Source organism: Chaetodon auriga, chromosome 19 (genome assembly GCF_051107435.1).
Source record: "Chaetodon auriga isolate fChaAug3 chromosome 19, fChaAug3.hap1, whole genome shotgun sequence".
Classification (NCBI taxonomy): Eukaryota; Metazoa; Chordata; class Actinopteri; order Chaetodontiformes; family Chaetodontidae; genus Chaetodon; species Chaetodon auriga.
The window spans coordinates 14,303,786-14,328,067 of NC_135092.1; the positions used below are offsets into that span (position 1 = coordinate 14,303,786).

The window sequence follows — 24,282 nt, forward strand, 5'->3', positions numbered from 1 at the left end:
AATCAAATTTATTGACAGATTTATCCAGTATCTTTCAGCAAATGTCACTCAGTGGATAAAAACATATTTACAAATACACCAAAGGTTGCAGAGTGCCCCCTGGCCTTTGTCCATGGTGCAAACAGATTCAGCACCATGGACAGATCTGTACATCACACAAAATTATGTGTTTTTGGCCTTACATTTAAAAACTGGATGCAAAATTTCCTTCACACACTTTTCTAAATGCACTCAAACAAGATTATACTAGAAAAACAAGACATCCGTGGATCACAAACAGCTCAATTTTGACAGTCAACACAGTGAAAGCGCACTAGTGTCGCCACCCAGCGGTGTGTGTGGTGAACTGCAGGGATCCCTCCTGAGGAAATACAAGAGATCATCCTCATCCTCCCCCTCCTGCGGTGCTTGTTGGAGAGAACCGTACACGCTCGGCTGTGGAGCCACTGAAGAGGTCTGACACACCGAGGAGACGCACTCAATGAGGGAGCAAACCGAAAAGTGAGCCGGTGTGTGCGCGCAGTCCAAAACGCCCTCTAAACGCGAGGGTGGCGAGGAGAAACAAACGAGAAATACATCCCTCCCTGCGCTGACAAGGAAGACAGACTGCCCAGTGCATCGCAAAGATGGGGAACCGGGGAATGGAGGATCTGATTCCTCTGGTGAACCGCATGCAGGATGCCTTCTCCGCCATCGGGCAAAACGCGAACCTGGACCTGCCGCAGATCGCCGTGGTGGGCGGACAGAGCGCGGGGAAGAGCTCGGTGCTGGAGAACTTCGTCGGGAAGTAAGTAGCTTTTCCAGGCTGCAGTGTGTCGGCGCGGCCCGGTGCATCACATCATATCCATTTTACACTTTCCACAGCCCAGTCCCCATCCCCCTTCTCATGCAGGTTTAAAGCCACCACACAGGCTTCACTGAGACCTTCTGGGAGTCCCTGAACGGTCCAAATCGTTTCACCAGTTTTCATCCCCCTCTCTTCTCCCACGGACACGGCTTCAAGGCGAGGAGATTATTTTGTTAGGCCTTTATAAATCCCCAGTGAAGTTTATCTGTCAACTGCTGCATGGTGCATTCACTGAACCACAAATTCCTGTTAAATATCCAGGTATTTCATAGGATAAACCACCTCTAATTAGGGAGTGCTTTAAAGGAGGTTCAGTAAGTTTCTAAAGTCCTTAATTCTGGGTGCCAAAGGGAAACAAAATTGAATATTTATCACTGTGAATCCTATGACATCTGACACAGAGGCAGGGTCAGTGTGGATGCTGGCTTCCAGTCCAGCAGATACAGTTCCAGGCAGCTTGGTGGATGTGTTGTTGTTGTTGTTCTTGTGGCAGTGGTACCATTTTGTTGTCCTCAGGCTGTTTAATCCTGACCAGGCAAAGGGTGTGCAGTGTTGCTTGCTGCGTGCCTGTAGTGAGGTTTCAGTCTTGCTAACATGCACAGTTTTATTTCTGCCAGAGCTGATGATGATACAAGGGGAACAAATCTGATCTGTTATGCTGCAGTATGACCTTGCAGAGAGAGGGAGAGAGAGTGGGGGAGAGGGAGTCCACCTGAGCTTTGAGCCCTTCCAGCTCAGCTCATCCATCTGTCTGCCAGTGCTTATGCTGTAGTAAGTGAAGCTTACTGCATGCAGGCGACAGCATGGGTGTCACTCGCTAACTGTTGGTCGGCCCTGCTTGCTTGTATTTCACCTGATCTGGGATTTTTTGTGGTTTTGTAGACTTGAGAGACAGAGTGTGTGATTCAGCAGTCTTTTCCGCCTCAGCAAGGTCAGATTGTGTGGCTCAAAGCCAGCTCACCCCAACTCTGAACAAAGCCTGGGTATTCCACGACAGAGGGATCCATCTGGGCCGTAACCGACTGGAGATCTGAAATTGATTCATCGCTGTGTGGTAGATCTAATTACACGTGAACACATCTACCATTGTTATCTCTTTTTCCTGACACTTTCGAGCTCCTTACATCTGTTTGGCAGGAGAGTCAAATAGTTCACCACATGGCCAGAGTGCAAATCCCCGTCTTAACAGGCAGTAGGTGAGGCACGCCGACTGTTTACACGTTGGGGCAATCCACACATGGTGCTGCTTGTGGAAGGTATATCAGGTTTTTTAGTAAAGTGGTGAATGATGCAGCCAAAGTGTCATTTAGGGTTTAAGTTCTCTACACTACCCACAATGCAACTCAAACCGGTGACAGCTCAGTTGGAGATTCGGTTGTGTTATGCTAGTAGTGGCTAACGTAGCCTCAAGGAGCGGGCTTCAGAGGTGTGGTCACCTCTCTTCTGTCCAATTACCTGGATATTTTTCTTTTTTCAAACTTAGTAGTTTTCAGCTCCAACTGATGCCTCAAGTGACATCACTCGAGGCAACTCAGCAGGCATTGCAAAGGCTGTAACTTAGTAACACGACTCCCTAAAAACAGTGTTTTGACAGCATGTTTTGTCACAGGCTTTTTTTTCCCTTTTTGTTGAGTAATTACTGCCATTAAAACAATCTCTTAACACTCATTATGAGGGCCGGCCTTTGCTGTAGTCACCCCGCGGTTGTCATAGAAACAGCTTGCGCCTAATTACGCCGTCTCCCCCGAGGGACCGGCGGTTTAGATGATCACGACGGGAGGTAGACGAGGAAGGAAATCAAATGTAAGCTCACAATGAAGCCAACCTCTGTGTGTCAGGAAGCACGTGTCGGCAAGAGCTGCAGCCTCTGACGTCTCCAGACAGTCAACAGATTGCAGAGTGGCACCCTGTCATGCAGCGTTTGTGTGTGTGTGTGTGTGTGTATGTGTGTGTGTGTGTGTGTGTGTGTGTCAATGTATGCACTCTCCTAGTACAGCTGCAGTGATGTCGCTCGAGTCCTCCTGCTCCTCCAGTCCTCTGGCCCCCCTGTGGCCCCATTGTGCTTGTGTTATCTGCCTGAACCAACACACACTTACAGCAGTGCTGTGTGTTTACACGCTACAGCACTTCTTTTCTTCACCTTTTCTTCCTCTTATTCACAAATGCACCTGTATTTGAATCCTTTTTGCAGATTTTGGCAGTAACGCAGGAGTGATTATTTTGCTCACACAGCTCTGGACCTGACTTTGCTCTTCCTCTGTTGGCTGTTGATGCTTACGGTTAGCACAGACAATCAATACCAAAGTATAGGGGACTTATAAATAGCAGAGAGACATTTACATCAATTATTTCTCAAGGCATATTAGCTGTTTAAAGCAGGAAAGAGGGTGTTCTCTCTTGAGATTTGTAATAATCATCAAAACAGAACCATATTATGATGTGTTGACTGGAGTTGATGCAGAATAATTAGTGACTGCAGGAGTGAACTTTACAGTACAGTTAGACACTGATTGTTCACCATCACCCCTTTCGTCGCAGGTGGATTAGATTTTTGATGCATGCCTGGCAGGTGTGACTCAGGGACGAGGACTGTGGAGACATGCGGCTCTAATGTCACGAGAGAACATCTGAGGACGCTAATCAAGTTTATCTATTCCCCTTTATCATCTGTCCTTCAGTGTTCTCTGATCCTGCTTTCAGAGTTTGTCCTTGTGGAGAGTCCACTGACGTCTCCCTCCTTTCCATTGCTCACTTCTCCGTTTGCCACCTCAGTTCGACCCACCGTTCCCAGGCCTCTCTGCCTCATTCAGTTTCAGTTCTGCTCAAAGGTGCTTTGCTGCCGTCAAATATAAAAGCACTCAACTCCAAAGCAAAGGCAGCAAAGGTAGAAGAGAATTACAGGGAACCACTGAAGGTAATATTATAAAAGATTCAAGCTGAGACGTATTTGGCTGCATTTGAGGACTCTTTTTCCTTTTCTTTTTCAATTAGTAAACAAAATGCCCAATGTGATCTCTTCAGAACATTCGAAACCATCCAAAGCTGCAAACAGTTTCTCTATTAACCAACTAACTGTGTCTGGATGATATCACTCTACGTTAGCCCTGCATCTTCTGGTCATGTCCCATCGGTCTGTGTGTGATTTGACAGTGAAAAAGACATCTCACAAATCTGAATCTGAGAACAACCCGTGTTTCCTCCCTGCATCTGTCTCCCAGCCTGTATTTCAGTCTCCCAAGAGTCTAATTAGCAAAGACAAAGCAGGGAGCTTTACCTTACTGGTCTCCAGTGCCCCACACATGCAGCACCAGCTGGGTGAAACCTGCTTGTGTGTGTCGTTCCGGTGGAGGTGGGGATGTTTGGTTGCGTGCTGTCATTTGACGAAAGTCATTGGGACATTTTATCTGAAAAGGAGGCAAAAAAAAAAGAAGTTGATGCATCAGATTAAAAGGGAAAAAAAAGGAGGAAACCACTCAGGAATTCAGTGTGAGTTGATGAGTTTCAGTAAAGAATGGCTTCAGTTTGCTTGACTTATCATGCAGCGTGCTGATCATCCGCAGTGCTTACCACAGCACGCAGCGCAGGTAGTCTGGACGATGTTTCTGAAAGCTCTTTGTCCAGGACCCACTTTCAGCACCACGGACAGCTCTGTTAAAAACAGCTGAAACTAAATCAGCACCACAGCTGCTTCTTCCTAAAACACAACACATAACTGATGATCGCTTTCCGGTGAGAACAGCCTTTCATGTATAATACTCATATCACCGTCATAGATTAAAGGCTGCCTCCGCTTCAGGAATGTGTTAAATGTATTCCAGCTTTTTGTTGCTGTGACTCTTAATAGCAAAGTAATTCATGGTTGTCCAGTTCCCTCCCCAGTGAGGCGTCTTATTTTCAGGGATGTAGGGTCAATTCTCTGTCTGATGGTAGCACACAAGGGGAGAAATTAGCCCAAACTGCTCCACACTGTGTGAGGTTTTCCTGGGGTGTTCTTGAACCCAGGAGGCTGCTGCTCCGGTGTGCAGCTCAGCCGACTGAAGCACTTTGTTATCAGTGAAAGGTGCTGGCTCGGGCTCAACGCAGGAACATAAAACTACCACACAGACGTTTTTTTTCTCTGCCTGCTGCCATCACTGTTCCAGCCCCCACACAGAGATTAATTTGATGATATATAGCTGGTTTCATCGCGTATTACATAACACAGAGAAGGCTGAAGGCATTATGACGAGCAGCGGCAGCTTCACTCGTGTGAAAGACAAGGACAGAGAGGCGCTCCGTTAAAGCCTTTATTCTTTTCAAATGGAAACCCGTGCAGGAGGGAGTGCAATAGAAACACAGAGAGGAAGAGTCCTTTAATGACAGGATGATGCTACGATTAGAAAAATCACTGAGCATACAATTTAAATGCTGATTTCCTGCTTCCATTGTTGAGCGTAATTAGGTTTCTGAAGGTTTTTTTTCTTTTAAAGTATCTGGTGAAATCAGTCTATTGTGGTAATATTTTATTTTCCTGCGTCTTTCCTTCAAATAAATAAATTAGTCATAAACAAGTAAATGACTGTAAATGGTCTCCGAACATCGTGTTTATTTTTCCTGTGATTAGTCCTGTGGCTGCAGCCAGCAATTGTTTTCGTGATCGATTTGTTGATTATTTTCTCCATTGATTGTTGCATTTTTTTAGTCTATAAAATGTCCAAAAAAAATTCAGTTTAAGAGCACGTAAGTCAAATTAAAATGGTGGATTCTCACAACTGAGAAGCTGGAAGGAGGTAGACACAAATAAACAAACTGAAAACAGCTACAAATAATTGTTTGTCGATCGACTAATGAATGAATTGATTCATTGTTTCAGCTCTAGTTTGTACCAAATCACAAAGTTCTTTCCAGGAGACTTCTCAGGAAATTACCAGGAAACTATTGAAGTAACCGCTCTTTAATAATGAAATCTGCCTCAAAGAGCGATGTCAACTATTTAACCAGTACGGATGGACTCAGGGTGAGAGAGCAGTCAGTGAGAGCCTGAGGAGGAGAGAGGACCATTTGTCCTGACACTGCTGCAGAGGATTACCGCTAATCTCTGTTTGGACCACAGTTTACCTGCAGTACACTCTCCCATTGGCTCTGATCTAATCTGGAAGTCCACCATCCAGCAAGAGGCCGTTTCATTGGCTCCATCGACCCCCGTGGCTGACGGCAAAACGTGTGTGCAAAACTCATCACCAAAAAGCGGCCTCGTCTTTGTGAGACCCAAACACTGCTGCGCTGGGAAATTGCCTGGTTGTGCTGGTTTACGGCTGTCAGGGCTGTTACTGCTGCAGGCATTAGAGCGGGATTAGATGAGGCTCAGTGTCTGACGCCGTGTGGGAATCGGAAGTGATGTGACGCACATGGAGACCAACAGAGCAGCGGGTTGAGTTACTGCAGTGTCTTAGAGGAAGCATGTATGCACACCTGTACAGTAACGAACAGCCACTGAGAGAAGAGATTTCCACATGAAAACACACTTTAAATTCTGTTTTCAATGAGACTTTCAACAGTTTACATCCCACTGTTTTTCTTTTAAAGCAGTCCCAACCAAAAAACACAACAAGAATAGACGTGATACAATACATTCATTTAAAATTCGACTATAGAAATATTGCAGGTCATTGTTCAGCAGTTCTACAGTAATTTGAAAAACAAATTATTTTTCTCACAAAGAGCACAAAGCTTATAAATAAGCTCTAAAATGTTTTATATGTGAAGCTTTTGTACTGATGAAAGTCCTGTGAAGTCTACTTGTGAATAGTTCGTCTGTGTGTGTGTGTGTGTGTGTGTGTGTGTGTGTGTGTCCTTGCATTGGCGTGTATTGTTTGTACACCCTTGAATGTGTACAGTCTGTAACAAAGACGCAATGACTCACTACTCCACAGCAGCTGGCGGCCACTGGACGTGTGTGTGTGTGTGTGTGTGTGTGTGTGTGTGTGTGTGTGTGTGTGTGTGTGTGCACTGCAGCCAGAGAGTGAATGAATGATTCAGCGGATGAGAGTTTATTCTGTAAAATCATGTTGTTTGAAAGACAAAGAGAGAGAAATGAATCAAATAGATGAATCTGACTCAGCTGTCACTCTCCAACAGTGACGCTCAGTGTGTGTGTGTGTGACCTCCCCTGACCCACCCACACACACACACACACACACACACACCTCTGATTATCGATTGCTTGTGGTTCTTCTTGGGTATCACTGTACATCCACTACATCTCAGAAACTCAATAGAGAAACTGAAGCTGCAGACTGAAACTGTGTCTCTGCTGTGCTGGCAACTGTCTCAGTGCTTTGGCAGTCATATGAGTGTAAGAGGGGATGAAAACACGGGACGGTGTGGGTGCCGGGACTCTCACCCTCTCAGCAGGATTAAGTAAATGATGAGTGAACGAAGAGACAGAGAGAGCAGAGTCACACTTGAGCCACGTCTTCCTCCCTGTGGTCAAACATGACAGCCTTACGTGTGCGTTTGTGTGTGAAAGGCTGATTCTGTATGTGGCTTCTCTCCTTTGGAGGAACCTGGTAGTGGCAGTTGGGGGGGGGGGGGCAGAGTGAGAGGAAGACCTGCAGTTAAAGCCATCTGTCATCTCCAAAAGGCGTCCAAGGAGTACACGCTGGCTGGCAGGTAGGCCGGCAGATGGACGGCTCTCAGAGAGCAGGGTTTCCTTTGTTGTAAAAGGCTGCAGTCGAACAGCAAACACTGAAACAATACTCAGGAATGATGCTGTGCTCCTATTGGTGCTGTATGCAGAGTAGCATGTGTGGACGATGAGCAAACATGAGCTGTGGTGTCCTTTCAGGCCTGTTTCAACAATCACACCGTTAAAGCTTGTTTGTCATTTTGTCCCTCGTGCGTGAAGGGACAGACCTCAGCAACCTGCAGATTCATGAGTTGATTTCTCGATTTGATCACGACTGATATTCTAAGATTACGTGCTAGTTTAGGTTAGCTCTGGGTCTTATTGAAAGATGTTTATATGTTAATACCAATGTTAAGGCTCATAGAGATGTGGTGTACTGGGACTGTACAACAGAAGGTACCTCATGCCCAAATATTTGATGCTTTAAACATGAACCTGCAGATATGAAGTTTTAGCTTTTGATTAAACTTAAAGAATATTTCAGAAAAGACCAATACAGCTCTCATGTCTGACCATAAATAAAAGACTACTGCCAGCTACTGTTAGTTTAGCTTAGCATGAAGACTGGAAACAGGGGGAAACAGCTAGCCTGCCTCTGTCCAGCGGTAAAATAATCCACCTGACAGCACCTGAAGCTCACCATCCATGCAAACAGTCAAGTGTAAAAACAAGTTATGGTGGTGTGTGAGTATTTCTTGACTGGACCTGTTGCCAGGCAACTAGCAAAGACTTCCTGAAGTAGTGTGGCATGCAGACGGGAGAATAACATCGATCCTCTCGTCCAACTCGAGGCGAGAAAGCAAATATTTCCCAAAAAATGTTGAATTGTTCCTTTAAAGCTGGAGCAGAGCGTACCTGATGTGACTCCCAGACCTTCCCCTTAGACAGAAAGACTGAAGAAATAAAATGAGCTTATAGAGACGCAGTTAAACACGGTCCACATGTTGAACATCTAATTGCTGAATTTGCAGTTTCATGGCTGAAAAGCACTTCAGCTCTGATCAACTCTCAGCTCACGACTCGTGCATCCAAACGGCCGCAGGCTTCGCTTCGGGTTCAGACAGAGGCCTCATCTATTTCTTATTCATGTCGTTCAGCTGATTGTACTGAAGTGCTGCATGATTTGAATCCATTTTTCAGCCTTTAGATGACACTTTACTGTATCATTGAAAACAGATTTTTTTTTTCCCAACCAAGAACAAGACAAGCTACCAAACTGAAAACAACAGCATGCATCTCCAACAGCGCCTTGTTATTCTTATAAACACGCACACACACACACACCATGCACCACTGAATGATAACTGTCCAGTCAGCTGGTTGAGGAGCGCACAGTGCCAGTGGCGAGTTGACGCTGGTGTTGCATAAGCAGCTGAACTCCCCCCCAAAGAAAACAGTGTGTTGTGCATAAAAGAACATGTTGGCAGGCGGTCGTCTGTGTGGACGCATGCTCCCGTGCGTTCACAAACACACCTCACACACACCGGGACGGTGGCTTTGACAGAGTGTTTCTACACTGTGGTGTCACTATTTTCACTTAGAAAATCCACAGTGTTCATCCGTTTATGGCGTTTCAGAAAATTTCAGAAAACTTCTTCTTTGTTTCCATAATTCTTTTTTCTTTCCCACAATGATGGATCCTGTAGCCAAAGTGCTGCAGTAAATCAAATGGATATTCAGCCTCGTGGGACCGCAGCTGTTGTGTGAGGATTAGTTGTGATTCAGCATTCAGCAAACACACACACACACACACACACACACACACACACACACACACACACACACTTTTGCACTTGTACATGTTGTCTGTACTTTTCTCTGATGTCCAGAGGGAATAATGCTTTTCTTTACCCCAGTCCTCCCAAAGCCTCAGATTGCTGATTCATGACCAGTGATTCATGTTGTTTTTGTCTTTTTGTCATGTGGTGATTCATGTTGTTCATATGGTTTGAGTTTCTGATTTCTTGAATGAGTTTGTTTTTGCGGTGTCGTTATGCAGGATTTTAGAGACTGACAGCTCTTTCTGAACAGATTTTCTCTAAATGACCATCTTCCTCGCTGTCTGTCTGTCTGCTCTGCTGCAGGGATTTCCTTCCCCGCGGTTCTGGCATCGTGACTCGTCGTCCTTTGGTTCTGCAGCTGATGAACTGTCCCACAGGTAAGGACATCTGAACATCAACATCCATGGAGGTTCCTCTCATTATCTGTGGTTGACCTGCATATGCTGTCCATGAGTTGATAGTGAGAGCAATTTCAAAGCCTGTAGTTTGGAAAAATGTATTTTAAGAGAGGAGTTTCTTCACTTCTCTCCCCTGCTGGGTTTGGTTGATGCCAGCCTCTAGTGGCCGTTAAATGAACTGCATCTCAGAGCAGTTCAGCACTGATTTCAACATCGACCCCCCCCCTCCGCTCCCACTGTTTTACTTGAAGATGTGAATGGCATCATTCCTTTAAATAATTTCCTTTGATTCGTCCTAAAGGGGGACAGCTGCTAAGACATGGACGCAGCTTTTTACCTCCTCCCTCTGGAGACTAAAAACTCCTCTTCCACACTCCTCGAGGGAAAACGTCCTTTCCTCTCCGTTCATCTCTACAGACCTCGAGATGATGACAACATCCGCATGTGACCATGGTCACACTTCATTAGGCTGCTGCTAGCAAGCGCAGCTTACTCACGATGAATCAGACATTAACTAAACCTAATTTCATTTTGATTCACAGTCACACCTGCTGGATTACCTGATGGCAGAGGTTTTCACAGAGGCAGTGAAGGCACTTTAAAATCCTTAGAGCCCATCTGCTGCTTGTTTTCTTCGTGACTTTTGCTCCTTTGCTGCTCTCTTTTCCTCTTTTGCACTTCCTCTGATCTCTTTCCATTCTTCTAAAATTTCCCTTTCGTTAATCTCATTAATTCTATTTTTTCCCCTTTTGCTGGAAGGAAAAAATTAATTCGGGCGATGCTTCTATCAGCAGTTGATTATGGTGATATTCTATATATGCATGCAAATTCTTCTTCGAAAATGGTCTCAGTGACTCAGTGTCCTGCGTTGCGATTTGTCTGTGGTTCGGTTTTTCCGCACACATCATGGCAGTTTGTCTGAGAAAGCTGGTTTGTCTTCCTTATGCAACCACAGAACGGAGCATTGGTACATTTTTCTTCATAAAGCCATATCACATGACCTTATTTATGTTCTCTACTGACTCCTAAAACTATCAGCAGCTGCACCTTCGGTCACGCAGACAAATTATGTGAGTCATTCCTCAAGCTTGCGGGGTCTTTGGTGAAAGAGTTTTAAAGTTTTTGCACCGTCCACATGGTGTGAGCTACCGAGCCACCTTAAACTACAGCATTGTCTAAGCATGTATGATTACAAAAACAGGATTCAGGTCTATTTGACCACTGGATGCACATGTCCTGTTGCTGAACATTGCTACTTCAGCGTTTCAGGTACTGTAATTTGCCGTTTGTTTAAAGTCTGTTAATGCTTCTTTAATGCTGCTGTCTTGGCCAGGGCTGCCTTGCAAAAGAGTTTTTGAATCTCACTCAGAATATTCCTGGTAAACTAAATTAAATTAAAATTAAATCTGTCTCTTTTCACCGTCTCTTTCAGAATATGCAGAGTTTCTCCACTGTAAGGGCAAGAAGTTCATCGATTTCGACGAGGTCCGACAGGAGATCGAGGCCGAGACTGATCGCATCACTGGGGCCAACAAGGGCATCTCCCCTGTGCCCATCAACCTGCGTGTCTACTCTCCTCATGGTGAGGCGGTTTTGTGGTGACTTGCATGCTGTTTCACAGTAGTCTGAATATAGGGTTAAATCATTGCATGTCTGACATCAATAAATCATCTACCACAAAGCTTTTCTTTGGCAACAATACATCTGAAGAAGCTCTCTTAGCTCGCTTAGCTGTCTCTTAGCTCTCCTGCTCCCTTTGCTTATCACAGTGCTCAACCTGACCCTGGTGGATCTGCCGGGGATGACCAAGGTGCCCGTGGGAGACCAACCTGCAGACATCGAGGCCCAGATTCGAGATATGCTGATGCAGTTTGTCACCAAGGAGAACTGCCTGATGCTGGCCGTCTCCCCGGCCAACTCTGATCTGGCCAACTCTGACGCTTTAAAGATTGCCAAAGAGGTCGACCCTCAGGGTGAGCGTACGCACACACACACACACTCACACACACATTCACATGCACACATACAGAAACCAGGGGAGAAAAGTAACTAAATATATTGAGTGTACTGTCTTTCTGTGCCATGACACTGTGAAATTTGTCTTTGTTTTGTCCCAATAAAGCACTTTTAATGTTTCTTTGCTCCTTTTACTGTGATGTACCTTTAAGAACTTCGCCTCACATGTGTGCATCATGTATTTACAGCATGAGAAGTTATTTACAATTTAGCTTTCAGTTCCATTTTTCAGGAATCACTGTGCTCTGTGTGCGTCTGTGTGTGTGTAGGTATGAGGACCATTGGTGTGATCACCAAGCTGGACCTGATGGACGAGGGGACAGATGCGAAGGACATCCTGGAGAATAAACTGCTTCCACTCCGGAGGGGTGAGCACACACACTCACACGAGCACTACTAACTGCAGGGCCCCTGCAGTGACACACTGTTTCCCTCTTGTGGTAAAAAGGCAGCTGTACGCAAAGATGGTCAACGCTACCAACCGCTGAAAAAACAGAAAAGGGATGGATGGATGGATGGAGGGGAGGAGGAGGGTGTAATAAAACAGCTCTGAGTAAGAAAGACAGACAGGAACCAGAAAGGAGAAGCAGGGAAGGGGACAGAGAGAAAAACACTGTCTTGGAAAAGAGCTCACATGTATCTTGTGAGCTGCCCTTTATTGCAATGTGCTGATGTGGTGATTTTCTTTTCCATTTGCACTTGGTTAGAACCCAGGCATGTGCTTTTGAATATTTTCCATGTCCTTTGTTTTTTCTATGTTTTTCCCTCCCCTTCTTTTTCTCCCCGTCGCTCCCCCTCTCCCTCTCTGTCAAATGCTGTGGATGCTCACATTTACAAGGCTGCTGGCTCACAGTTGCATTAGTTATAGAGCATGAAACAGCCTTTAGCCGAGTGATGCATGAGAAAACTTAACTGGAGGTGAAATGGGATCCGCGTGACCTGAACTCTCCTGCTTGCTTTTCTTTTTCTCTTTCTGTCTTAAAAACTTGGATTCACGTAATTCCTCCTTCCTTCCTTCCTCTCCTCTATTCATCCTTCGTCTATATTCTTTTCTTTAACCCCAGTGTCTCCTAAAATGTGGTTTTCCTCAGCTAAACATTATTAAACACAGTTCTAAGCGGTTTGGTCCCGGAGGGCCTGTTCGTTTTGGGTTTGGCTGTTCAAACGTGGCTCATGTGTAGAAAATAAGAGCCCAGCACAATCCCAGATTGCTCCAATGCAAGACTGTATTATCTTCCATTCAAATTACCAGTCAGGCCGCAAGTGCTGAATCTGTTCCAGTCTGCTCTCACAAATTCCAGAGAGTGATAAAAAGAGTTGGATCTGGTTTTCCGCAAATCTCACAGCGTTTTCAGACTGCATCGTAAATGTCCGTTGTATCCAGGTTATATCGGTGTGGTGAACAGGAGCCAGAAGGACATAGATGGCAAGAAGGACATCAATGCTGCTATGGCTGCTGAGAGGAAGTTCTTCCTCTCCCACCCTGCATATAGACACTTGGCCGACCGTATGGGCACCCCCTACCTCCAGAAAATCCTCAATCAGGTGAGTCAAAGTGTGGCACGTCCACTCGTGGGTCCTGCAGGTCTAATTCCAGGATGTAACTCTGACCTCTGACCCGCACAGCAACTGACCAACCACATCCGGGACACCCTGCCGGGCCTGCGGGCCAAGCTGCAGAGCCAGCTTCTCTCCATAGAGAAGGAGGTGGAGGAGTACAAGAACTTCAGACCCGACGATCCGTCTCGCAAGACCAAGGCTCTTCTCCAGTGAGTAGAAACAGTGGAGGGGAAACAGATGAGCGAGATGCAGACTAAAAGATTCGCTGACATCTCTCTGCCTCCCTGCAGGATGGTGCAGCAGTTCTCTGTGGACTTCGACAAGTGTATAGAGGGCTCTGGGGACCAGATTGACACGGCTGAGTTGTCAGGTGGCGCCAGGATCAATCGTATCTTCCACGAGCGCTTCCCCTTTGAACTGGTCAAGGTGTGTGTGTTGTTTTATTTAGAGACTGTATAAAAATCATCAGGGCGGGGAGGGGGGCCCAAGCTTAAATTTCTCTTTGTGATAAAGTGAGAGTCTTCGTAGCTTTATCAGTATTTTAAATGGAGTCTTCTCTTGGCTGAAAGAATATAAGATAGCGTAATCTAATTTAAAACTTAATATATTAATGGATGACTGTTTTTATGATATCAACTAATGCACACATTGGAAATGTCCAGATTTAAATAAAGAGACACTAAATAAACAACTAAACTTTAGTTATGATAAAGCCCAACCTGACTATCAGTCATATGTAACTTCTTTTCCACTTTGAAGACACAGGCCAAAGTGAAGACGGAAATTACTTTTAGGAATAACAAAAAATAAGTGATTGTTGCAGGGTAAATTTCTTTCTTTATTATGTACAAGAGATTCTGAAGATCCCAAAGTCTTTGGATCATTTATTAGACTTGAGTGAGTGTGTGAAACTGTCTCATGCAGAGGGTTAAATAAAATGGGAAATGCTTGAAAATCGGGAAAAGAAATAAGTAAAAGTTTTCATGTTGGAGTTTATAGAAATAATTAAGAAAAATGTCCCACATGCAGCGGTGAAATGTAGCAAAGTACATTTTCCGCAAAGTACTGCACTTCAGTACATTTCTGATGTACTTGCACAACTTGAGTATCTCCATTTAATGCTGCTTTATACTTCTGATGATGGTCATTGATGAACTACAACATTAAAATATTCTTACACGTATAATTGAACTCTACTTTCACTTGTAATGGAGTATTTTTTAGACTGTGGTATTTCCACTGTAAAGGATGTGAGTACTTCTTGCACCACTGGCTACATGAAAGCATATCTTTATGACAAACATCTCTCTGTGTCTCTAAATATCATGATGTCTCCTCCTGCTGGGGATGGTTTCCCAGCCTCAGAGGGACAGAAGGTCTCTCTCAGGAGTCCGACTCTGGGTTTTTCTCACCCAAATGTTCCCTCTCAGTTGAGCGGCCCATTCTCTCCCATTCTCTCCTCTCACTTCCCCCACCTCACCGTCTTCCTTCTGTTCCTCTCACTCTGTCATCATATCATCCACATTTGATCCCTCCCCCACATCCTCTCTGCTCACCGTCTTTACCCCGAGCACGTCCTCCCGTCATCCACCTCCCCCAAACGCTGTCTCTCTAAGCCTTTTACCTCACCCGCACATTTACATGTTTTTTCACTTTCTCTCTCGGCCCTTCCCTTCCTTCATCCCTCTCCTCCGTCCTCTCTTGCCCTCCCTCTGAGGACATAAAACTTACAGTCTGTGACTGAGGCCTTACAAAAATGTCGGTTTCCCGCTGAGAGGACAGAGCAGGTTGCTTCCTAACCAGAAGTTTGAGCGATAACACAGAAAAAAAATGTTCTCCGAGTTTATAATACATGCTTTGAAGAAACCTTGCCGAGGAAAGAGGGAAAGAATGATTCATTGCAGTAAATAAAAGTGAGGTTCTTTAAATTAAAAACAGATTGTGCAGGAATATAGTAGATCAGCTTATATAACCCACTTCCAGGATGTCAAGCAGGATGTATGAGTCAAACCTGTCGGGGAAAAGTCTGTTTAAGGGTTGCAAAACGAAAGCAGCAGAGACATTTAGGAAACAGTGAAAAATATTTTGTGCTAACCTCCAACATTTGTAGCTTCTGACCTCTTAAAATAAAAGTTAATATCATTTTAAGAAAGACGCTTATTTGCTTTCTTGCTGAAAATCATGACGACGTTGCTGGGTCAAGGAGGCAGTTAGCTTAGCTTAGCATAGAGACTAGACAGCGAGTTAAGTGGTCAGATTTCCTTAAATAGTCTCACAGTCCTTCAGATTATGTTGTTATCGACCTGGAAATCCTCACCTCCACATTGGGAAATTCTGGTCTAAACAACAAATAATGTATGCAAAATGTGGATCATGCTGGCATTAACGATTTGACCGAGGACATGTACGTTGAGACGTGTGTTCTAAAAAACACCATCTTAAGGTTTTTTAACAGCTGACATGGTTTAATTCAGCAGAGAAAATCAAGAAAGGAGGAACAAAAGAGAGAGAAAAGTAGAATCTGCGAGTGTTTATACTTAATCCTTCCTGTCGTCTCTGCTTTTCTTTTGCAGATGGAGTTTGATGAGAAAGAACTCCGCAAGGAGATCAGCTACGCCATCAAGAACATTCACGGAATCAGGCACGTCCGCCCTCCAACTCACCCCTCCATCCCTGCTTCCCTCCCTCCTTACTTCACCTCCCTCTCTCTGTCTCTCCCCACCTCAGTCACCTCTGCAGACCAGGCTGCATCTGACTACTCGCCAAGACCTTTATACTAGATTGAGTGCTCTGTAGAATATTAATGGCATCAGCACACTTAGACAGAGAAGGCGTGGGATCAGACGGGTGACTACTAGTTGTACAATACTTGTTTTTGTGGCTTTTTTATGTGTTCTTTAGTTAATTTTTCCAGAAATACTGGTGTGTGGCATGCTTGTCACTCGTTTGTCTGGTTGGCGAACTCCTGCATCATGTACTGTATCATCTAATGAGGCCAAAAAAAACATCCAAAATGTCTTTAAAATAGCATTTGGTCTGTCCAAGTCAGATAAAAACAGGATATGGCGAGAGGCAGGAGATGTGGGATTTATGGGCTGCCTCGGGGTAACAGCTATGTGTGGGATGTACAAAGAAATGGTATTTAATGTATTTCCATGATGGACAGAATCTCGCTGGTTTCTCAGTATCAGAGCTGATTGCTAAAATGCATGGCCGGCGCCAGGATTTTTTCCTCTCCCGGTGCTCGGGGGGAGCTTAACCAATACGTGGCGGACTTAGAAAGTAGTCAGTTTTCATGACTTCAGAGTTATTGTACAAGGAAGTTCTTTTTTTTTGCAGTGAAAACACCTCCGCCAGACATCACATTCAATATAAATGCAGTTCTTGATCGAATTTAGCCGTTACAAATTCAACAAAATTCAACAAGTGACCACATGGTAATGATGATAACGTATTTCATGTGCAACGGCCATGCAGCCACAATAACAGTAACAACACAATACAACCGTAATGTGACAACAAAAAGAAGTGTATTTATTCCATGTGCATAATCAGACGACTGCGCGCACACACACACATGCACACACAGTCGTGTTTCCATCGCTTTTGGGAACATTACATAGACGTGCATTCATTTCTGGGTGCCTTACTCTAACCATAACCCAAGTCTTCACCCTGAAATTGAATGATGTGCATTATGGGGATTTGTCCCCGTAAGTCAGGTGAGTGATTAACATGCATGAGGGGGCTTAACTGAGGCTACGCAGGTTTGTGACTTGGCCATAGCCCCCCATAGCCCCGGTGTAGTGCCATGCATGCTAAGACGTTACTACTGTAGGTTGTAGCTAGATAAATATTAATTCACTGATTGCTTGAAATGAATTCACATTACTTAACATTTCCTTGAAAATGCTGCTTTCTAACTGTTTTATAGCACCACTCTTTTCCCCTCTCTCTGTCTAACTTGTGTCTCTTTATGTTTGGGGAAAGCTCAGAAATGGAGGGCAATTCTTCACAATTAACACTCTTCTCTTTTACCCAACCCTCCTCCCTCCTTCTGTCTTTCTCTCCTCCATCCTTCTCTTTTTTTTGGCCCTGTGGCTGGTTCTCTCTCTGCCGGGCAGAACTGGCCTCTTCACCCCGGACATGGCCTTTGAGACCATTGTGAAAAGGCAGATTGGGAAGATTAAAGAGCCTTGCACCAAATGTGTGGACATGGTCATTTCTGAGCTAGTCAATACGGTTAGGCAGTGTACCAAGAAGGTAAAAAAATACAAGTAAACGGTGGCGAGCACTTTGTTTTATTTTCAACCCTCATCTGCAAAGTCCCTCTGCTGTTCACTCCCTTTAACTGTAGTCACCTGGCTCTCTCCAGCCCTCGCTGTTTTCTGGACAGCGAGGGGACACCTGGAGCGGGCTGGACAAGCTGTGCAGAAGAAAACCAGTGTGGAGGCTGAGCTGTCATCAAAATATTGTTGCCTGTAAAAGATTCAGTTGGAAAGTAGCTTTCTTTTGCTTGAGCTGAGTATCGTTTTCACGCTCGCGTTCTTCTTTCCTTTCATTTTAAAGTTAAATTATATATTGACTTACTATAAGCACATTTGAGACGACTGTTTGTGCTGGATCCAAATTCTACACCATGTACAAACAGTATGTGTTTTACATTACACTAACAGTCACTGTACACTGTTTTTGCAGTCAGTAAACAAGAAGCTAGTGTTTTTTACTGTTTTGTACTCAGGAAATTAAGCAATATGTGGGTACAAACAGCTTATACAGCACTTTTGAATCTCTCTCTTTGCAGTGACCAAAACCCCGAAAGATGTTCTTTATCTTATTTTCCTCTTTGCGCAAGATATTATCTTGTTTGCACAAATTACAGTCTAGTTTGCACAAGACCTCATCTCATTCTTATATGTATCTTGTTCGGAAACGTTTTCTCCTATTTGTACAAGATATGATCTTGTTGACACAAGTTATATAGCTGACACAAGATGTTATCTTGTTATCTTATTATAACACATATCCCGTCCAGACCAAGTAATTATCTTTTTTGCAGTTACGACCTCATTTGCACTCGATATCATCCTGTGATCATCTTATTATTACCTGTATCTTAGTTGCACAGGATATTATATGATCTTCTTAATTCGTGCATCTTGTTCACACAAGATATGATCTTATTTGCACAAGTTTTTACCTTGTTTGCGTATGTAAGTTTTGATATGTCGTGAGCACAGCTGAGAGTTGGTATTTGGTGGAACTGGGACACAGTTTTAAGATTTCTCTGAACCTCTTGTCCGTCTTGGAGCAGTCTCTGAGGCAAAGTTCGTTATAAAGGGAAGATTATCATCACTTCTGATGGTTTTGGAGTTGGTTTTGTACGTTCACTTGAGTATTTCTTACCTCAAGTCTTAGTTTCCTCTCAAGAACTTTGAGTAAGATACTCTCTCCTCCTCTGTTTGCTTACACATGTCAGAGAATCATTTGTCATTTAAAATACCTGGCAGCCATATTGGATGACCTCAGCGTCCAGACTTCCTTGTGTGCGAGACTGAAGCTGTGCACCTGCAGCAGACAGGAGCCATGATGATTATGTTTAACTGCTCTTCAAGTGTCCTCGGGGGCTCAGCTACAGAGGCTTGTGAGTGCGGTCAAAAGAAAGATCAGAAGTCTGTATCCAAATTGATCCACTGTGACCAAACAATTTGAGCAGCGGTTGGACTGCAACAACCTGGAGGCCTTGGGATAGTAAATGTTATGATTATGCTCTCTCTGGAAGTCAGAGGAGGAGGAGGAGGAGGAGGAGGGATGGGTGGAGAAGGGGTCAACGCCAGGAGGGATCAGGGGGTTTGGGCTGAACGGGGTGCACAGCTGCGGTCTCGCGATGCGTCGCTTGGAGTTTTTGGCTGGTGGAGCTCTACATGCTGGGATCTCTCTTTATTTCTTCCTCTTTCTCTCGTCTTTTGTCTCCGTTCTGTCTCTCTGTTCTTTGCTGCTCTTTGTCGATAGAGAGAGACTCCAGCACTGTCCTGTTTCAGAATGGCTTCAGGGGAAACCAAATGTCTCACTCTCATTTTCTTCCTTCTGTGCTGTTTATCCCCCCTCAACCTCCACACCTCTCCTCTTTTTTTTTTTTATCTTCAATCTGTTTCTGTTGTTCCATCTGCAATTTTTACCTTCCTCGTCTGTGTATTGTCCTTTTCCCTCGCCATCTGTTTTCACTCCTTTTGTTTTTGTTTGCCTCACGTCCCCACTTTCTCACTTTTCTCTGTCTGTTCCTTTACGTCTTCATTTGGTGCTCTCACTTCTCCTCTCTGTCCTCCTTCTTTCTTTCTTCCTTTTTTTTTTTTTTTTTTTACATTTTTATTACTCCTCTCTCCCGTGCCACCTGCTTATCCCTACAGGACGGGGCTGTTCACCCCTGACCTGGCCTTTGAGGCCATAGTGAAAAAGCAGATCCAAAAGCTGAAGGAGCCCACACTGAAGTGTGTAGATATGGTAGTGAGCGAACTCACCTTCACCATACAAAAGTGTAGTCACAAGGTAAAATGCCAAAGAGAACCAAGCCACTTTCATTAACTCTGTTAATCGCACAGGTAGGGGTAGACCGATGGCTGGCCATTTTTCTCCTAAAGTATTGATATCAGGAGATGCATGAGAGAAAAAACAGGCCTGCTTCCTCAAACTGTTTTTGTGATATTTCAAAAAGAACCATTTACAGACTAAAGAGTGACTGAGATTTAAATAGATATACATCTCTAAAAAATGTCTTTATGTGCTCTGTTTAATATCTTAAGTAAACGTTCATCAAGGCATCAGTATAAACCAATGTTGACTTAGATTTCTGTTATTTTTGAACACATAATGTAGTCAGGGCTTTTTGTCCCCTTTTATTTTTCCCTCATAGACACTAAAACAACAAGCGAGTGGCTCTGTTAGGCTGTCGGCCTGCTTAGGTACAGCTCACCATGATATTTATCAAGCATAATTACCATGTTCACAAGCTTATTTTAGTGTGTTAGCATGCTGACATTTCATAATTAGCGCTGAACAGAGAGTACAGCCGAAGCTGGTGGAAATGTCATTGGTTTTTCAGGTATTTGGTCATAAAACATGGACAAATTACATGAAGGGTATTGAAAGGATATGAATATCTCTCAAGACATTTCTCTCAAAACCACAAATGTTAACCTCATGGTGAGGCTAATGGAAAGTCAAGGGATCGCTAAAGTAAATATCCTGTGGGAAACATAAATGCCTATAATTGATAGATTGGATATTTCAGTCTGGACTGAAGCATTGGGCCAATCAACCAACATCACAATCCCCTGTAGCCACAAGCTGCTAGTGTGGGTAGAAAGCATCAGGCTGCCAGCGTTCAGTGTGATGCAAATGTAAAGTGACTCAGAATAAATACCCACCTTAAATATCTGTGGAGAAACATCGTCATTAGAAACTGCTGCAGGTTACATGTGTATCCAGAGCAGGTCTGACTTTTACAGGTAACAGCAAATACTATATATTATATCATTTCTGTCCTCAAATATGTGTTACATGAGCCAGCAGATATCGGTCTACCCTTACTCTAGATCTTAGATTTGCATTCGAATTAAACTTTTCTTTCACTTGTCTTCTGTCAATTATTGGCCTAATATCGACAATTTAACAAATTGTTGCCTCTCAACCTGCATGTTAGATAATTTTCTTTCATATTTGACCTCATGGTGTCTAAAAATCCTTTGATTTGAAGTCTTTTTTTTCTGTCTTTGTCGGTATGGTGACTGACTGTGTAGTTCCACTCGCTGACTAATTGACGTACTTCGATCATCTCTTTATTTCTCGTTTTATTTCTCTTTCGTCCTCTCCATCCCGTCGTTCTCTAACCCTTTGAACCGGCTGCTTCCTCGCAAAGCAAATGACCAAAAAGAAAAAGCGCGACCTCCTTTGGATTTCTCTTCTCTGTCACTTCTTTTTTATCTTGATTTCACTTTCAGAGACAAACTGTATTTAAAGATACTGTATTATAACATACAGTGTTTGGGAAAATCCACAAAGGGGTCAGTTTGAAGTCTTCCTCCATCACCCTCTCTCCTGTCCCTCCCGCCCCGTTCCTTTGCATTGCATGTCAGTCTGAATCAGTTTGAGTGCCTCTGCCTGCTGCCTTGTCTGTAATGAAAAAAAAAAAAAAAAAAAAAAATCAAAAATCTGATTTCTGTGTCACTTTTTAAGACACTGAACACCTCATCAGATTTTGACAGCCTTATCCATCTTCAAGTTACAATGCGCCTTTCCGCAAGCAAAAAATATGTATAAACTGATTATTTCCCACTGATTGATACAAACTCTGATATAATGTTAAGATGCAACTGTCTTGAATGGTGATTTGTCTCACTTGTAATCCAACAAAATAACGTAATTAGCCAATGAAAGACTCCTTGGCTTTGAAAGTAATGGTAGGTTATTACCGAAGGTGGTTAGCCTTGTATGCTAACGTTTGCAGCCTGCGTTCCAGCAGACAAACCCACTGTTTAAACCCTTCCTTCAACTTTTGCTCCTTTGTTTTTTTTTTTTAGTTTCAGGAAAGATTCAAAAGACTCTTACTACAGCTCCATGCACAGTGTTTCAACACCTGCTGTGCCTGGTTATGGCTGCTAAGCTTCGATTGGACAGCTGTTGATCAATTCTGTTTCAATTTGCAATATTTTTCAGCACAGAACAATGTGAAACCCTCACACACTGACACTACAAGTCCTACTGCTAGCAATTAGACTGACATTAATCTTAACAGGGAGTCCCATTATTATAAAGCATCTATGCTTTATGGATGTTCTCTGCTTTGTAATTTGGACCAAACCCAGGAAGCTGTAAATCGACTCGGGGCGCAGAGAGAGGTCTATTGATATCCACTCGCTCACCAAACCGTCTGACAGGCATGAAAGATGCATTGTAACTTGCAAGCAAACAGCGTATTTTTTTCTTTCTCGCGCTGTGATTTTGGTTTTTTGATTCTTCTTCTTTCCTCACACTTCTCCAAATGTGTTTGTGTCACATTGGAGGCCCACCAATGTCTGCGTTCGTGGGTTTGCAATGAGCTCATGGAAAAAGACCCACAGTGTGCTGGGAAAAAGACGCTTCACTGCCAGGAACATTGTTTATTCTGTGTTTGTGTGGTAATATCACAGACTTTGCACTATTCTTCTGCATTTGTTCCATATTGGCAACAAATTGACATTTTGCACATAAAATCCAGTCAAATCCACCCACTGGTCAGCAGACTAGAGCAGAGTCTGGGGTAAAAACATAAACTGTTTTTCTGTGATGTATTTTGTATCGGTGGAACTGTGTGTTGTGGTTCAGTGAGATGAGTAATGTAGTGGTTTACTGAAGCTAGTATGCAGATTTTCAGTGAGTGTGTGTGTGTGTGTGTGTGTGTGTGTGTGTGTGTGTGTGTGTGTGATTTTTTTTTTGTTGTTCTTGCTCCCTACCTACTGTGTTTTATGCTCACAGCTTGCCCAGTATCCCATGTTGAGAGAGGAGATGGAGAGAATCGTCACCCAGCACATCAGGGACAGAGAGAACCGCACCAAGGACCAGGTAACACACACACACACACACACACACACACACACACACACACATGCACACACACACACACTGTGAGAAAATTAGGTAGTTTATGGTGGTGCGTGGGTGTGTTGGTTTATATAGAATAATGATGAACTTAATGTTTTATTCATGTCTGCATATGTGTGTTTTCCTGTGTATATTGTTGTGAATGTTATATTTATTGATCTATGATCCACTAACCATGAAGAAGTGCACGCTGCTACATTTTCTGCAAACTTACAGACGCCAGAATAGTTTGAAAGTTGAATGAAGTGTGCAGAATCAAAATTTTGCACACAGTGGTGTAGAAATGCTGAAAATAAATTGCTAAACTGACATAATATGTAGGTTTGAATAGAAGCTTAGTGCACCCAATGAATCTAATACCAAAAAAGACATTTCTGGGAAATCTATGGATTAACTATTATCAATAAACGATCTCTCTGTTCAGGTGTTGCTCTTGATAGACATTGAGTTGTCCTACATGAACACCAACCATGAGGACTTCATTGGTTTTGCCAAGTGAGTTCCTGTTTATTTCCCTCCATCATACAGTTTATACAGTGGATTTAGTCTCACTGCAGAGTTTGCTGCTTATAGATTTGATTCCCAGTTTAAGGCCTGATGTCTCTTTTTATGCAGCGCTCAGCAGAGGATCAACCAAATGAACAAGAAGAAGGCAGCTGGCAACCAGGTACTCTGACCACGCTGAGCGTACTCTCATGTCCAGTGCGCACTTTTATCTGGCAGGTTATGCTACCCACATTTCACAGGCTGTCGTCCACATACTCTCTCTCTTTAAGCGGCAGGAACACGATTCCAGACTGAAATCATCCAGCGCGTTTCATCTCCTGGCCAGCAACATGACATGTGAACCTCAGACAGCCTTTCCCCAAGGCTTTATTCTGTTAGCACTCAGCTCTCTGTTTTGCCCATGCTAAATGTAGCACGGCTATACAGTATCTTGTTACGCTGGGCAACAGTCCATACCCTACACAGTGCAGCCCTGTACAGTACGCGTTACACGCTAATGGACAACAGTTGTTGAACCTTGAAGCAGCTTTTGGTGAGAGTCACGGAGCACAATCAAAGGTCTGTTACAAAATCTCAGACCTTAGTTTTATCAAGATGGAGGAGCATCCCCGCTTTAACAACAGTGATAATAATATTAATGCAGATAGAAAGCACCTGAATGCCTCGACCAGGGTTGCACAATCCTCAAAATCAAAAAGCAGGATTCACACCTTGATGTGGAATAAAAACAAATCACCTACTTTTTCATGACTCTCCACCAAACTTCCCTTTAAATTTGACTCATTTTTAGGTGTGCACACAGATAAACAAAACCCACAGTAATTGGCTAAGATAGATACACCACAGATCAATGACTTTGCATGATTTATA

General features: G+C 43.7%; 1 protein-coding gene across 11 annotated transcripts in view; it reads left to right on the forward strand.

The window, feature by feature from the left end:
• The first annotated feature begins 351 nt into the window (after positions 1-351).
• The window catches only part of dnm1a (dynamin 1a), a 49,664-nt gene continuing 25,733 nt past the window's right edge, over positions 352-24,282 (forward strand). For 3 of the 11 annotated variants that reach the window (XM_076758643.1, XM_076758646.1, XM_076758653.1), the window contains exons 1-13: positions 361-787; positions 9,599-9,672; positions 11,126-11,275; positions 11,463-11,666; positions 11,979-12,077; positions 13,094-13,254; positions 13,336-13,478; positions 13,560-13,695; positions 15,843-15,910; positions 17,394-17,532; positions 22,780-22,866; positions 23,330-23,400; positions 23,521-23,572. In XM_076758643.1, the coding sequence (XP_076614758.1) occupies positions 627-787; positions 9,599-9,672; positions 11,126-11,275; positions 11,463-11,666; positions 11,979-12,077; positions 13,094-13,254; positions 13,336-13,478; positions 13,560-13,695; positions 15,843-15,910; positions 17,394-17,532; positions 22,780-22,866; positions 23,330-23,400; positions 23,521-23,572 (1,545 nt within the window). In that variant the 5' untranslated portion in view covers positions 361-626. Of the gene's footprint in view, positions 788-9,598; positions 9,673-11,125; positions 11,276-11,462; positions 11,667-11,978; positions 12,078-13,093; positions 13,255-13,335; positions 13,479-13,559; positions 13,696-15,842; positions 15,911-17,393; positions 17,533-19,676; positions 19,816-22,779; positions 22,867-23,329; positions 23,401-23,520; positions 23,573-24,282 lie in introns of all 11 variants that reach the window. The other 8 variants (XM_076758650.1, XM_076758654.1, XM_076758645.1 and 5 more) reach the window with 5 other exon arrangements.